Source organism: Pelobates fuscus, chromosome 5, assembly GCF_036172605.1.
Source record: "Pelobates fuscus isolate aPelFus1 chromosome 5, aPelFus1.pri, whole genome shotgun sequence".
Classification (NCBI taxonomy): Eukaryota; Metazoa; Chordata; class Amphibia; order Anura; family Pelobatidae; genus Pelobates; species Pelobates fuscus.
Genome location: NC_086321.1, coordinates 341,395,122 through 341,412,515, shown reverse-complemented (window position 1 = coordinate 341,412,515; position 17,394 = coordinate 341,395,122). Strand labels below are relative to the sequence as shown.

Here is a 17,394-nt window from a genome sequence, read left to right as displayed (position 1 = left end):
CTGAATAGCCTTCGCCACTCTGTACCATGCTTCAGCAGTCTTTAATAAATCATTATCTGTAAGCTTGCCTTTCATTTCTGCTAGTAACTTGCGCCAACTTTCTGGTTGCAATCTTCCACATGTCGGTACAGCAATTTTACATACTTTTGCAATCTTTTCAACACCTTTAACCATCTCTTCACCCTCTCTGTTCTCTACTAAATCACATGCTAACCAGCCCTTACTGGGCTTATCTAAATCCTGTCCCATAGTCCCTTTACCCCTATACCAGCGTCCTAGATATAGAGAGAGAGAAGGAAAATTGAACAGGAACGTCTACAATGCTCGACTGCCACCTGAGAATCGTGGGACTTTCCCAGGTGCGTCTTCCCAAAACGTAGACTAGTCACTGAATCCGCCTACCCGGGGTGGTAGACACGGATTGGAGCGAGGTGAGAAGTGTGTGACCAATCACTTCTCTTTTAAGAGGAATGGGAGTGGATAGTATAATAATATAGAAAGTGTAGGAAAGATGAAAGGCAAGGAAAAAAATCCTTAGAGACAGACACAGGAGTACATGAGACTCCTCATTAAACAAACAAGACAACAATACAGTTGAAATACAGTGCATGCATCACAGTTCAAATAAAACCACCAGTAATTCCTTTCCTTTACTCGTGTGCTTACTCCAAAGTCACCTCCCTCAATCCCGTAGTATCTTACTACCAACGGCCAAGGATAACAGCTAACACCGGTCCGAAATCCATATGCCTCCCTCGACACAGCAGCCCACTAATAGTGTCTGCGCTACCCTCACCCCTGTAGTGCCCCTATAAAAACCCACTTTATAAGTCCCACTACTCCGTGGTGATGAAGACAGCAATGCCTGCCCGAATTCACACACCACAAAAATAAAAATTGGAATAGCTCCAGCTCAGCGCTCAAAGCTGGAAGGTACCACCACTCTGCAAGCAGAGTAACGTGCACAGAGAAGCTAGCTAGGCTATCAAAGTGACACAAGAAGGATCCCCAGGAAACTATGAGTCTACACAATCTCCACAGATCCAACACACCTCTTTTTCCCTACAGCCCCAGCCACGAGGCTCCTAAAAGAGTTAAACAGGAAAAGATGACCCCCAGGAACACATCCACAGGTCAACCCCCCTTTTTCCCTACAACCACAGCACCGTGGTTCCTAAAAGGGGTAAAACAGGCAACAGAAGACCCAGGCAAATCCCCTCAGGTCCACCCCCCTTTATCCCAAGAGGGGTAAAATACAAACAGATAGACAGATATACTGAAGACCCAGGCAAGTCCCCTCAGGTCCACCCCCCTTTATCCCAAAAAGGGGAAAACAAGCAAGACAGAACCCCAGGCAAATCCCCTGCAGGTCCTCCCCCCCTTTATCTCAAAATGGGGAAACAGGCAAACAATTCAAACACACCCAGGCAACAGATAGACTAAAATGCAGGTAAACAAATGAGTAACGAGACACCGGGCAAGATATTACCTGTCTTTGATGTCCTCCCGGGAAGCAGTCACAGACACGTGGACGGGTCAATCAAAGGGGCCGGAACATACCGGTGGCTCTGCAGAAGTCTCTACCGTGTACCTGGAGGTGATCAATCTCCTTTCCTTCCCCCTGGATTCCTCCGTCCACCCTTGTCTTCCTTAGGACGGCTCACCGGCCGGACATAGCCCGATGCCCCACGTTGGGCGCCAAGTTGTTATGGTACTTTTTAGCAGTAAACCAAACTGTTTAAATGTCTATCTGTTCCTGTCCAAATCAATAAAATAAATTGCGTATATACGCTGAAGTAATTAAGTCTGACACACAAGGTTCAGGTTAAAATAACTTCGAGAAAATTTATTGGCAAGTGATTAAAAAGCGGACGCGCAGGTCCTTTTAAGAGACATTTTACGTCATCATTGATTATTAGAATATCAGCAAATAAACATCATTAATTGGATTAATTGTTAAGTGTCGGGATTAGTGTCCACCTATCAATATTATTAATTGGCTTGAAAACTAAGTGGTTAGTCCCGTGTCCACCCACCAAGAGGTGGGATTGTTCTGGACACGGGTGGGGGACAAGGGGTCTTGAGCGTCATTTTACACGGTCGGTGATCTCAGGCCTCGTGGCCAGGTGCAAGGTCTCTTATGAATAGAACATTTCATTACTACTGTGTTCTCATGGCCTTCAAACTATACTATGTTGCAAATCTAAGGAAAAGTCAGCAATTTCTGTGTTAATCATGTCTTTATAGAAAATACAGTCTTTGTTCTATTGTATTAGATGTGTTGGGAAATTCTGTCATGTAAGGTAGTTTTAAAATGAAGAAGTCAGGTTAGGAGGACAAAATGGAGTATTGAAGAAGTCAGGTTAGGAGGACAAAATGGAGGATTGTCACAGTATGAAGTTAAAATGGAGTTAGTGCAATTATTGAATACAAGTACAATAAGGTTTTTTAAATAATCCCACATCACTGCCATCTTACAATAAGGGTTCAAGCCATTTAAGAATAATATAACCGCAAAGTTGTTAGGACGGCACCTGTCAGTACTGCACACTGGTTTCAGGTGATGGTCTGAGGCTTCAAAGAATATCAGACAGGTGCTGTATTCACAGCTTTGGTACTAAACCCCCCCTAAATGTTTTTTCCCCTTAAGGTAAGATAGTGCCCATGACCTCCTAGCACTATAACAACTTCACTGAGATTAAGTTGTAACAGTGCACAGGTTGCTTCTTTTTTCATCATGCCTGTGACTCTATGTGTCCTAAATGTCTCTCTAAGGTATTTCTTTTCATTTGGTCACCTTCTTTTACCTCCTGCCCAGTGCCCAGAAGTAAGGCAATTTACTGGACATTCACGATGCTTGGTGAAAGGCAATAGAACAAGGATGGGGGAACCTTTGGCCCTCCAGATTTTTTGGACTACATCTCTCATAATGCTCTTACAGCCATAATGCTGGCAAACCTTTAAGGGAGATGTAGTCCACAACATCTGGAGGGCCAAAGGTTCCCCACCCCTGCAATAGAGCATTGCGCATTGCTGGATCACAGGCCTTGAATGCGAAAGGCAGGTAAGTATTATGGGAAATTTGGACTTGACAAAGGAAGAGGATCGTGCCTTGCACTCTGCCCTTTGTCAAGCGGAAGAAAAATACATAAGACAAAGTAGCATCTACTCTGTATTGTACTCACTGTGTTTTAAGAAAAAAAGATAAGAAACTTAGAATATAAGAATAGATTTGAAGACAGGACGAGAAGAGGAATTGGTTGAGGGAAGTAAACTTTGGGATGGCAGAGACGATTTACCTCCTAAATGGCAGAGAATTGAGCAGTGAAGACTACAGGTGCATGGTCTATACACCAAAACTGCTTCATTAAACTAAAGTTGTTTTGGTGCTCTAAGTGTTCCTCTAACTGTTTTGAGCAGTTTCCAGTTTCTTCCCAATAATAAAATTAATGCAGGTATTAATCACCCACGAATCCAATAACTTCGCTTGCGGTCATATAAATTAATCTGTACATCGCAAGCACTCAACGTCAAGACCACAAATAAACCCAGCACAAACAAGCTGCTGTGCTAGATGTTATTTGATGTACTTACAAATATTCTTACCCTGTGATAAAGGGTCAGTAGGCGCTCATTGTTTTAAACTCAATCATTTAGTTGCCACAAAAAAAATAACTTCATGAAGAAAGTGTGAGTGTCATGTTGAATTGCTGTGTAACAACAAATACGTGAAGTCTGTTTTTAATAATTTTAGGTTTTATAGCTCCAGGAGTAAGAGCAGCACACACACCCAAACACTCCCTCATTCTTGTCGCCGACCCTGAGCTATTATTATTATTTACATAGCGCCAACAAATTCCTCAGCGCTGTACAATGGGTATGCCTCAATCCAGTGACAGGGTGTAAACAAGTAATCCAAATGTTTCCCAAAGTACTTCAAATTGTTTACTTGCGACTAAAAAAAGTATGCACTGTACATTTGTCGCCTAACTTGTTTTACCACAAGCTGGGGTCGTTAACTAAATTGCCAAAACGTTGGCATATCGAACAAGGAACAGCTAATAGCAGTACGACACAGTCGATCTGGCAATGGAGCCGGCAAGACATTTTTGAAGAATATTTCCAATTCGGCTATCGCGACCTAAAATATGCGATTCCCTGGCCCTTTCCCAGTTTATACATTAAACCCTGTGTAACCTGCATGCACACCCTGTACCTGTTACACAGCTAAGTGCAACATGTTGACACCATGGCATTAAATTCAATTATGATGCTAACCCCCCTTAGCCCCCCTACCCCCCCAAAAAAGTGTTTTATTTTCTTTGTGAAAGTGACCCTGTGCTGTGTATTTGTTGTCAGTGGGCAGTGCTGTCAATGTGCCCCCCATGCTGTGTTGCTGTCACAGTGTGTGTCACTGGTGGTGAGGAGGAAGAGGAGGAGGGTGCAGAGGAAGCACACACACACGCTCTGCTCTCTAACTAGGAGGAGGAGTCGGAGCAGCAGCTGCAGCGGCGGCGGCCCTGAGCGATAGGATGTCCCGACATGAAGGTGAGACCCGGCAGATAGGACACACAGCCCGGGAGGGGGGGAGCCAGCCGGCAGCCTCCCCTCTCCCCCGGGGGTCACCCACCCTCCATGCCCAGGCCCCCCCGGTACCCCAGGCCCCCAGCACCCCCCCAATGTGAGCAGGCCCAGGCCTCCCTCTGCCTCGCTGTGAAGCCGGCTCCTGTCTAACAGCCGGTGCCTGGCAGCCTTGACACCCCCTTCGCCCCCCCTGTCCCTATCTCCTCCACTAGGCCGCGACCCCATCCTCCCAGTGTAGTAGGTGCCTCGGCCCGCTGCCCTGGCTCCCTCCCCGGGTAAGCCCTCACTGCCAGGCCGAGGCCTGAGGCCCGCTCCCGGTACTGGGGTTTCTGACCCCCCTGGGTGTCTGTGTGGCCCCTGGCCGGGGTGACATGTGTGTGCTGGTCCATGTGGGCAGGCTGAGGGGGGCTGTGTCGGTTTGGGCAGGAGGGGAGAGACCTGGGGAAGGAGGAGGGATTGCACTGTCATCCAGGGGAGGAGGGAAGCCATGTATACCGGGAGAGCTGGCCCTGTGTGTGGCTGTATCATGGCTTATAAACAGTATGGCTGTACACCTACTAACCCCCTGCCCACCACTGGGGTCTCCTCTATACATGTATAGGGATATAGGGATTGTGTCTATTATTATTATTATTATTATTATTATTATTATTATTACTGGGTACATGGAGGGGACTGGCCTGTAATAAGTCTTTGTTTATAGTTATTATACACTGTGCAGGGTGTGTGTGTTCTTGTTCACAGCTCTGTGCCAGTGGCTGCTGTCATAGTATACATATTTTCTGCACTTTAATATCTGCATGTCAGATTTTTTTCTAGGTAAAGTCTGCCCTATAGATCAGGTAGTATAACACTTGTTGTTTCACAAGACCCAGTGGGTTTTTCCCCTACCGTTTGTCATTACATAGACGTGATTTCTAATAAGGTTATTATTAATGGGTACATGGTTTGAGTTGCATGGAAGGGACTGGCCTGTAAGTCTTTGTTTATAGTTATTATACACAGTACACCTTGCATGTGTTGTTATTCACAGCACTGTCAGTGGCTACTATCATCTGTCATATCTATATGTCTGATGTGCAGGTAAAATCTGTCATAGATCAGGTACAAAAAAAACACCTGCTGCTTCACAAGACCAAGTTGTTTTCCTTACACATTATCTTTATATATACTTATTTCTTATGTCATTATTATGTACATAGTTTGAGTAGCATGTAGGGGACTGCCCTATAAGTCTGTTTATCGTTATTATACACTGTACAGAGTGTATGTGTTTTTCATAGCTCTGTGTCAGTGGCTGCTGTCATACCGGACATCTATTCTTTACGTTAATATCCACATGTCTAATTTTCATTTCTAAATATCAAGTCTAAAATATAGATCAGATAAAAAAAAAAAAAAAAAAAAAAAAAAAAAACACTTGTTGCTTTAAAAGCGCCAATGGTTTTACTTACTCTTTGTCATTACATATACTTATTTCTAATATGTTGTTTGTGCATGCTTTTAAAACTTGTCCTGCTTAACATTGTATAGACAGGTGAAGGGTATAGGACATCTTTCTGTCTTTGAGGATCACAAAAATGATTATAAAAGCTTCACTTGGATTGAGGTCTTTACAACCTGTAAAAAAGGTTTAGCTTTCATTTTACTTCTCTTTTTTATTTATTTATTTCAACTTATTTGTTTCTGTTGGATGCACAATTGCTGTTATTTGAATATATCCAATTGTGCATGGGTTAATTTATTTTATCATTAGTCAAAGTGGTGCAAATCATCCCTACTGACTATAAACAAATCTCTGGCATATAAGGAAGTACTTATTCATTGTACTGATGTGCTGGAAATTAGTTAAAAAAAAATAAAAAATTCTACTCCAAAAAGAATTGTTCTTTTTATTGGATTACGGTACTTTTTGTTAGTAATGTTGTGGTTTTACTGCTATCCTAAAGGCCCAATTTGTTAACTACAAGTTGTTAACATTTGATCCAATTTTTGTTTAAGAAGAAAATTATTTTCTTATTTTAGTTTGTAACATATATATATATATATATATATATATATTTGTTTCATATGGTATCCAGGAATACTCTCTTTAATTACTCTAATCATTTTATTACTAAATTATTTGAAATAACACATGACAATTTCAATTCTGAACCACATGTAGCAAGTCTGATTGGCTAGTAAATGTGTACTACAATGTTAACTAGCTTTGGTTACTACTTGTACAGCTGTTGCCCAAACATAATAAATGGACAATGCAGGCACATTCATTTTTTTATGATTTATTTGTAGTACAGTATGTCATATTAATGGATTTTGCAAAGTAACCCCAACAACAAACCAGGGACTACTTTTCGTATGTATTTTTCCTACACTTTGCAAGCTTCACCCTTTGTTAGCTTGACTGGAGCTTGCCTTAAGATCCACCCTTTTGTCACATTTGTCAGGCAAAGGAAAAACTACATAAGACAGAGTAGTGCTTACTTTGTCTTACGTTTTAAAGAGAACTAGATCAGAAATGAAGAACAGATTCTGAAAGAGAAGAGAAAACAATAGGAGAAAGGTAAGTTTGAGGTGACATAGGCAATTTAAAACCATCTCTAGTAGTTTTAATTCATAAATCAACAACTAAGTGAATCTACCCACCTGATCTACACCTTTCAAAAGCTGAGAGCTGTACAGTGTATTTAATACACCCATAATAAAGATTGCTTGTTGGTTATCCCATTGTACAGCGCTGCTGAATTTGTTGGTGCTCTATAAATAATAATAATCAGCATTGAACACAACTATAGAACCGTGCTGGGATTTGTTGAGATTTGAATAGATTTGTGCAGACATAGAAGGAGCTTTTTTTGTATGTATTATTATTATTGTCATTTATATAGCGCCAACTTATTGCGCAATGATTTACAATATTTTAAAGGGGAAATTTAACAATAAATGAGACAATTACAAAATGTTACAGGAATAATAGGTTGATAAGGACCTTGCTCAAATTAGTTTACAATCTAGAGGTCTTTATAAAGTGTTAAAAATGTCAACTCAATTAAAACTGTGTATATGGTGCGTTAATAACTTGTTCTATGGACATTATCATCACACATCCCCATGTTTTGCAACATTTACAAAGCATAGGCAGGCTTTAACAGAAAGCATAATGGCTAAGCAGTGAAAGTAAAAATGCACAATTGAAAGTAACTTATAAACTGCTGTACTGCAGTTTGGAAAATGTTGATGTTAAATGTGGATAGCTTGGCAAGCTCTGTTGTTTAATGAGATTTGCTTTTTTAGATTAAACATTTTAAATTTTCTTTAAAGGAACACTCCACTTAAATAAGCAAACACAAAACATTGTGTGTGTGTGTGTGTATATATATATATATATATATATATATATATATATACACACACAATCCCTCTCTCCCCCCTGAAAAAAAACATGAATTTAATAGTTTTTTGTTTTTGTTTGTATATTTATTATTTTTGGTGAGAGATTAAGAAAAATCTATCCTACAGTTGCTGCAGAACTGGTTTCTGAAGCTACTGTAAGCCTTCTCCTTTTTGTCCAGGCCAGACCTTTCCCACCTGTTGAGGTCATTTTCCTGTCTAAGGAGATTGAGAAACTTATTTGAACTATAAAGTGACAAAAACATATATATTAAATAAATTACCTTTTTATATCATTATCTCAAGTTTTTAAATTCATAGTATATGTAGAGCTAATAATTTCCACTTGCCATTAGCAAGTGAAAATGTAGCCCTGGTTAGTATGCCATGTACCCTCCAGGCATGCAGTGATGAGTAACTTTTAAAGAAACACTTTAGTGTTAGGAATATGTTTGTATTCCTGATACTCAAGTGTCACTCTGCCCCTGAAGGATTGCTGCAAAAGGGTTAAAAAACCCTTACTTTTTTGCAGAGGGACAAAGGTGCTGGGTCACGCTCCTCCTCTGCCAATGTCAGCCGACGGGGAACACATGCGCAATTTTAGCACTGCAATGTATACATTGCTGTTTCTTGAAAACTGCAAATTTTTGCGTTGCAGGCCTAAAGGGGACAGGGACACTGTACCCAGACCACTTCAATGAGATGAAGTTGTCTGGATGTCTATACTGTCCCTTTTAAAGCTTGGCTAGTAGTTAAGTGTTGTGACTTCTTTAATTCTGTTTTAAAATATTTATGACTTGCCTTTTTGTGAGTGTTACTCTAAGCTAAGTGGCCATAATGCCTGGAGTCTGTATGTGCAGTGTTTCATTATGGGGCTAATGATGCCCCACCAGTAGTGTCAGTCGGGGTCATAAGCCAGCCCTGAGCGTGAGTTCTAGGATGTCTAATGTCCTTTCTGTGCATATTTTTATGCACAGAGGGGCATTTATTGTATGAGAGTGATCAGCTGACGCTCTCCGTTAATGAATGGCGACGGAATGTCAAAACACCTGCAGACAGAAGGGACCCAAGTAAGAGGGCAAACCGTTGCAGAGTAGTTTGCCCCATTACTGGGTTTACAGTGCCAGGGTACCATAATAATCATCACAGCAGCTTGTAGTAACCCTTTAAGTTTATGCCGCTTCTGTTCCTATAGTATGGTCTTTTGCCCTATTTTGCAATCCTATGACTGTCCGTACTCACTTTAAATTACTAAATACTAAACTTGGTGAGCATTGGGCATATCCTCTGCTTGCAATCGATGAGAAAAGGTGGTGACTTTGTCCTTTTGGGCACAGGAATAATTTCCGTTAAGCTCTCAGATTTTATTGGTATTTGGTGCGGTGTGTGACTGGATCCAGGGCTGGAGTAATCTTGTGCAAATTAACACCAGATGAATGAAACTATACAGCGTAATAGAATATTTTTATTTTATTATAAGTAGACCCTACCACTGGAAAGTGGAAACCATTTTTTTCCCTTTATGTTTCTCTTTGTGAAAGTGTGTTTTTTTTTTTTTTTTTTTTTTTTTTAGAAGGCTGCACAGCAAAGTTTCCTTTTTCCCTCTCAAGGCCTTCTCAGTCTGGGACTTGTTGTGAGCTCTTTATGTCCGTGTACAGAGAGACAAGCATGAATCAGAGCTCACAGGCCAAACCCTGTCTGAAATACTTTTCAACATTTCCTGCTTTTTCAGCCCTCCTATATTGTGCAGTTGGACGATGCACCTTACCATATATAAAAAAATAAGTGGAGCTGTGTGTAGCTCCCATGGATCTGAGATCTCATACTCTGGTTATCACGTTTTCTGGCTTTTGAAATCTTCTGTAAATCTAGTACATAGGTACAATCCTTTTGCTTTGCAATTCTGTTTCTTTTTTTTTTTTTTTTTAAATGTATTTGAATTGTAGTTTAAGTGAGATTTTCGTTTTTATTCGTGAATAAGCTGCAACCGATGTCAAATTACAATTAAAGGGGTGTGGAGATTTAAAAAAACCAAAATCTACTTGTCCAAGGGTCTAAAGTGGGTGTGCGATTTCCTTGTCGGTTATGACAATTGACTTGTCCTGTCACACAAAATCTCTTTGATTGGGGCACCTGTCTGGGCCCTGGACATTGACAGGGTATTAGTGTATGATGTTTTCTGGCTCTGTGTAATGTGCATGGTGTTTACTCCTTCCCCCACATAGCTTTCTACAGGGAGGGGGCTGTGTTAAATTGTGGGAGGACATTTGGTCTGCACCTCCAGCATGTGCAGACCACAGTATTATTATTATTATTATTATTATTATTATTATTATTATTTATATAGCGCCATCAAATTCCGCAGCGCTTTACAATGGGTGGACGAACAGACATGTAGTTTTAACCAGACAAGTTGGACACAGGAACAGAGGGGTTGAGGGCCTTGCTCAATGAGCTTACATGCTAGAGGAAGTGGGGTAAAATGACACAAAAAGGTAAGGATAGTAATCGCCCTTTAGGCAGCACCGGCACTCATTGAGTCTAAGTGCATACTGTGAATCTAGCAGCATGGCTGATAGCTTACCGGTGTATGGAACTGCATGTCCTGGGCTTTGGACAATAGGAATTCCCCATCTCTGCGTTTTGAAAAAAATGTTGGCTTTGGTTAACAAATACTATGTGAACTCTTAAATTGTCTATGTTTAAACGAAAAAACTACGACTTCTAGTTAATGTTTTAAAGGAGCACTCCAAGATTTAAATACCGTAAATGTAAAAAAAAATATGAATGTTTAACCATTTATATCTGACATAACTCACCTCGTTACTAATACTAGCGTAAAGTTCAGTTATCAATTTGCACTCAAAAGAGTTAGATAAGCTGTCCGTAATAGATTAGTTTTATTTTGAGCAGTTTGCTTTGCAATCTTATTGTTGAAAATTGATATTGCTACAATAGATTCAAAGATCAGTAGGTCTTTGTGCCTACATGATTCCATTACCTTTTTCTTTCTTATTCAAAACTGTATTTTATTTTAAAAAAGTTTCAATAAAATCTTTAGTTACAAAATATTAGTACCTACTTATCTATTAGAGGTAGGTAGCAATTTCTGTTCTCAAGCATCCCCTTGTAACATTCACTTGAGAGGCACCAACCCTCCCTTTAATTATCCTGACAGATAATGGGTGCTTTAAAAAAAAAAAAAAAACCCTCCCCCCACCCCCCCCGCTATTTGATGTTAAATTAAAAACACAAAAAAAGCCAACATTACTACCAGCTGTAGAGATCCGTGGTTTAAAGAGACCCACATTTAGTGCTGCAGCCCCCCAATGCCTGAGCACACAATGAGACCCATTAACTTCTCTAAATATGGGTACTAACCTTTTAAACTGGAGATAGTTCACTTTGCAGTATTTTCTGTGTCGTTCTAATGGTACATAACAAAATCAGTTCTGATATAAATGTTAAACCAATCTATATGACTCTTGGCTATTAATTTTTAATTGTGATTTAAATTAAGTTTATTTAAATCCAATCCACTGTGGTAGGTAACAATGACAGTAGTAGCTACCAACATTTTAAATGTTTTTCAAAAATAAAATGATTTTAAAATGTTAGACTACAGTACACCATGTCCTTGCACCATTGCTATTTCAAAAGTCCTTATTTGTCACTTTTACAACCATGCCAATAGCATGTCACCCAACTGTCCCGTTTTCGAGGTTTTGTCCCGCCATCCTGATTTTGTTCCAGGGGACACAAGGGAATTGTCCTATGGCAGTACAGAGCTTGCACTTTGTCTGACACGCTCACTTGTGCAGTGGGCACTAAGACCATGCAGAGAGTGCTCCAGCAGCAGTTTCTGCATGTTCCTGTACGTAGGGGGCTGGTCAGGACGCGATCTATGAACCTGGCGTGCTTGACATCAGGCTCACATGCCTTTTTAGTGGGTGGACCGGCCAACTTTCTATGTATGGAATGAGTTCTAATACCAAAAAAGTATAGAAAGAAGAGGGGAAAAAAGACCTTATACTGGAAGCTCTAAAACTGGAAAAAAATAGGAATCCACCAAAACCTATATAGACAATATAATAGGGAGAAATTGCTTTAAACAGATAGCAATCAAAGAATCCAGGAGCTAACCAATAAATAAGTAGTTGTGGCAAATATATATATGAAAACTTCTAATATAGCATAATAGTGTTAAATCTGGAGAAGGAATATAATAAAAAAATTAATAAATAATGAAATGTGTAAACCTCCGATCACTAAATTGCAAAGATGTCTGTATGGTATGTATACCCTTCACCTGAAAAACAGAAATGTCCCAGGGCAGGGGTAACTTAAGTTTCTGGGACATTTCTGTTTTTCAGGTGAAGGGTATACATACCATACAGACATCTTTGCAATTTAGTGATAGGAGGTTTACACATTTCATTATTTATTAAATTTTTTATTATATTCCTTCTCCAGATTTAACACTATTATGCTATATTAGAAGTTTTCTTATATATATATATATATATATTTGCCACAACTACTTATTTATTGGTTAGCTCCTGGATTCTTTGATTGCTATCTGTTTAAAGCAATTTCTCCCTATTAACTTTCTATGTATACCCAGCCTCGCCTTAGGTACCCCATTGCAGAGTCGGGACGTATGCAATAGTGCAAAAGTAAAGGTTAAAAACAAAATACATTTGCTAGCAGTTTGTACGACATGTAGACAAATGTTTGCATCTACAATGGAAAGAGATACCATGTAATTTCAACTTAAAAGGTGGTCGTGGGCATGCACAAATCTCTTATCTGTAATAGTGAAGTCACAAGTCAGCCATTTATTTAGGTTTGTCACATAGGGAGAACATTACACAACGCAGTGAAAATGTGTATGGTATGTGATCTGATTTATTTGTTTGCTCTTTCCTTTCTATCAACATGTCCTTTACATCCACTCCTTTCTAATCTCCATAGCCTTTTCTCCCTCCTAAGTTTGTCTGCTGTTTAGTTACCTTGCTCGGTGGGGGACTCCTCATTGTGGGAGTTATGACCAGCTCTCTTGTAGGATGTGCTGTATTTTTTGGTGTGTGTATATTTAAATGCAATATAATGCCCAGTTCATTTACATGCAGTTATAGTACCCTGATCTCTGACACAACATGTATGAATATACATGTTTCAGGCTCCCGGAGCTATACTCTCAATGACACCTGCGGCCGTTTTAATGATGGCAGTTGAAGTAGTTGCTGCCTGGGAAATTAACCCCCACTAATCGTAGGCAGCACTGGAGCATGCCTGTCCCAGTGGTTGCCTTACTATTACACACTACACTATCATGTATGCATTAAAGGACCACTATAGGCACCCAGACTACTTCAGCTTAATGAAGTGGTCTGGGTGCCAGGTCCATCTAGGCTTAACCCTGCCTGCTGTAAACATAGCAGTTTCAGAGAAACTGCAATGTTTACAAATGGGTTAATCCAGCCTCTAGTGGCTGTCTCATTGACAGCCTCTAGAGGCGCTTCTGCGCTTCTCACTGTGATTTTCACAATGAGCAGATGCCGGCGTCCATAGGAAAGCATGGAGAAATGCTTTCCTATGGACTGACTGCGTGCGCGGCTCTTGCTGTGCATGCGCATTCAGCCGATGACGTCAGAAGGAGGGGGAGAGTCCCCAGCGCAGAGGGAGCCCGGCGCAGGAGAAAGGATTTAACCCCTTCCTCTTCCTTCAGCCCGGCGGGAGGGGGGCCATGAGGGTGGGGGGGACCTATTAACACTATATAGTGCCAGGTAAACAAGATTGTTTTCCTGGCACTATAGTGGTCCTTTAAAGGGACACTTCAGACCCCTACAGCACGTCCGCTTGCTTGAAGTGGTTCTGTCACCTCAAACTCACCTTTCTCTTATTGTTTCCACTTTCAGAATCTGTTCTTCTTTTCTTCATTTCTGATCTATTTCTCTTTAAAACATAGGGGCTACTTTGTCTTGTGTGTTTTCCCTACGCTTGACAATTGTGACAAAAGGGTTGGGCCTAAGGCGAGCTTCCTTCGTCAAGTTAAACGGTGAAGCTTGCCTTAAAGGAATATTATAGGGTCAGTGAGTGACTGCCAATAGAGGTGTTCCTCTGAACAAGCAGTATTTACATTAAAAGGCCTGCTGGGGCAGGCTATAGACACCAGAACAACTACATTAAGCTATGTAACATTCAATTTACAGAGCAGGAGATATACACTTTTAAAGTAAGTTACTATTTAATTGAAAGTGAAACCTGTTTTTTTTTTTTCTCTTGCTGGATGTGACAGTCACAGCCATGGGAGGTGTGGCAAGGGCTTCATAAACCGAAACAAAAGAGATTTAACTCCTAAATGGCAGAGAATTAAACAGTGAAACGTCAGGCATGATCATTAAGCTAAAGTTGTCTTAGTGACTATTGTTCCATTAAGAAAGATGTCTGGGCCCTGTACCACGAACTTGAAAATTTGTGGATCCATACCTGCCGGGAAAGCCATATTGCTGGTAATTGGATACATTGTTCCATGTTTAGAAGAGCGCAAAAGTCGAAAGCGAAGTGGATACCAAACCTTCAACGTAGCCCTTATGAACTGTTGCGTATTGGGTAATTCCCCCGCCTTTCCATCTACTAGCTACACTGCCGCAGGAGTCACTTCTCCTGCCACATTTCGTTCCAGTGTCAGCCAGACCCGTTGAAATTCTACACAATGCCATTCTCCTATAGGGGCATGGTGTGGTTTTATAATGATGTCTTCATAACTCCTTCATGGATCTCATTGTGATGCAAGTTTCATCATGGTAATTGTAGTTCACAAATATCTAGGCAGACATAACTGACCTAAACTAACACTAAGCTTAATGGTACATTGTATGTACTGTAAGTTATTTTTATTTATTTATTTTACTCCCCCAAGTCTTAATACTAAAATGGGGTCCCCATAAGCCCCTCCCCTCTGTGCTGCTTGTGTTAATGAGGAAGTGTTGACATGAGCAGCAATGGTACCTTTGATTTGCTGAGTGTATTCTGACCTCATTAACCAGAGTGGCTATTTCCAGTATGAATGGGTGTGACCAAGTGTATAATGTATGCCTTAGCCATGCCTCTAGAAAGGGGTCAGGGCTGTGCGGTGGCCAGCGACCCGCATTTATTATTAAACTGCTCCAAAATGGTTTAACACTGAATGGAAGGACAGTGCCAGGGGACTCCAGGCACTATATCAAATTCAATGAGATTAATTGGTTATAATGACTACAGTGTCCCTTTAATGCAATACTGTTTCACTATACCAAATAATAACCAAATAATGTTGCAAGAGAAAGTGAAGGCTGGGTATTTGCAGAAGGGAGAATTCCTTGGATTTTAAAGTGAATTTCAAAATTTAGGCCAAAATAGCAAAATTATAAAACATTTCCCAAGTCAGTTCTGCTTTTATGATGTCTATTTTGGCCTATAATATGAAATTATGGGTAATTGTCACTTTAGTAAATTATCCTGTTTACATTCACTTTCAGTTCTCAACCATTCATATATAAATAATTCTGTTTGTTTGTTTTGAGCACAAAATATGATAGGTTGGAAGCTATTTCTTTAACATGTATTTGACAAATTACTGACTGTTAAAGGGTTATGGTAAAAAGCTAGTTAACAAGTTTGTGATAGCAGAAAAACACTAATTGTCCCATCTAGTCTTTTTTTTTTTTTTTTTAAATTCCTGTTGAAAACCACCGACAAGGATATTTGTAATTGAATAAAAACTAGGAGATCCTTGAGCAAAAGCATAAAATGCGCGCGCCCTTCTTTCTCACTGCCTTATTTTATTTTTTTTATACCATATTTCAAAACCAGGTTAAAAAAAATAAACACTGTTTAGCTGACATTTACTTTTCATGGCTGGCAGTTCAGATTCCTATGCTAGTCCCATAGCAAGTGTATGACAAGAAGTTATTTCGCTTGCATGCCACTGTCAGATTATAGGTTAGGTAGTGTAACTATTGTTGCATTTAAACCATCAGTGCTCATTTCAGAAATACATCTTACCCAGAGCACACATTGAGGTAGGTATTCTGGGACATGACGTCTTAAAAGTTCTATCCTGTATTTCTTATATCATAAATATAGTACATTTATAGTAGGCTAAGAGAAGATCGAAAATTCACGTCTGTTTTTTTCCATCAGAACCATAAGGTACTACAGATTATTCCATTTTATCTAGTCCCAGGCATTCACACGGCTTGCAATTCCTTTAGTGGAGTCAATTATTTATGTATGGAGAAATCAATGAAAGGGAGGCTATGTTGCAGCCATAGTCCACAGAGTTTGATGAATATGAGAGAAACAAAGAGGTCACGTCAAGCACCATAGCAACTTATAACTTTTGTCATAAATTACGATACAAGGATTTCCAAGTCCTGTTTTCCCATAATCCTGTTTTTATTTCTTCAATGGTTTGAATCTTTATTTTGTAAGGCATGTGCGCACACAAATGCAAAAGTTTAAGTAGCTGGTGTGAGCTTTCACATTCACTTTTTATAAGAGACCCTTCTGTACCTTTATTCCTGAAAAAAAAACTTTGCTAAGCAGCAAGCAAACAGAAGCCATACTGTGATCTTATTCATTACTACTTGCAAGTAAATAATCCCTAAACCAATGGGGTACGCCCTGGGCTGCCAGTCGTAGGGTTTTCGTTTTCAGCAGCTTTGGTCCACGAGGAAATTGTTCATTTGCAGTAGACAAGGGAAAATCACTGGTAAGCAAGTTTCTAATTTTATCTTAAAATTGGAAGATTTCTATTTCTATTGCCCATTAAATGGTGGGTCAACTTCAGTTTGGAGTTTTCATTCAAGCTAGCGCTCTCCCTGTGGGATTTTTCAGCTAGTTAGTGTGACGGTTCAAAAGGCAAAAAAATAAATGTTATACCAAATGGGAGCAGAGCAAAAGCATAGCAATTGATTTCCAAGACAACTGCCCAGGAAGCATTGTAATTTAGAAATTAGTTTTCCTCTCAATCAATGCATTTCCTTGTACCTCACGTATAGATTGGTTTGTTTTTTATTTTGCCCTGTAGTAATGGGGGTGGAAAATAACTGATTTCTTTTAACCTCAAATTGCACCTCACTGAGGCTTCTCCAATGCTCCAGTGCTTGTCCGTCGATAATAATGGATAACCTAGAACCAGGGGTAGGCAATCTCCGAGATGCCAGATGTTGTGGACTAAATCTCCACTGATGCTCTGTGGCTGTAAGAGCATTATGGGAGATGTAGTACACAATACCTGGAGTGTTGAATGTCACCTTTCCCTGACCTAGAAGATAGCGGTGTTAGACTGGATCTGGATCATTGTTTAGTTCTGTAGGAAACATATTTCTGATAGTTCTTCTGTTGTACTTTCTTATTTCCTGGCAGTAT

General features: G+C 40.0%; 1 protein-coding gene across 2 annotated transcripts in view; it reads left to right on the top strand.

The window, feature by feature from the left end:
* Nucleotides 1-4,446: 4,446 nt before the first annotated feature.
* KCMF1 (potassium channel modulatory factor 1) overlaps nucleotides 4,447-17,394 on the top strand; it is a 49,827-nt gene continuing 36,879 nt past the window's right edge. For both annotated transcript variants that reach the window (XM_063455805.1, XM_063455804.1), the window contains exon 1: nucleotides 4,447-4,548. In XM_063455805.1, the coding sequence (XP_063311875.1) occupies nucleotides 4,533-4,548 (16 nt within the window). In that variant the 5' untranslated portion in view covers nucleotides 4,447-4,532. The remainder of the gene's footprint in view (nucleotides 4,549-17,394) is intronic.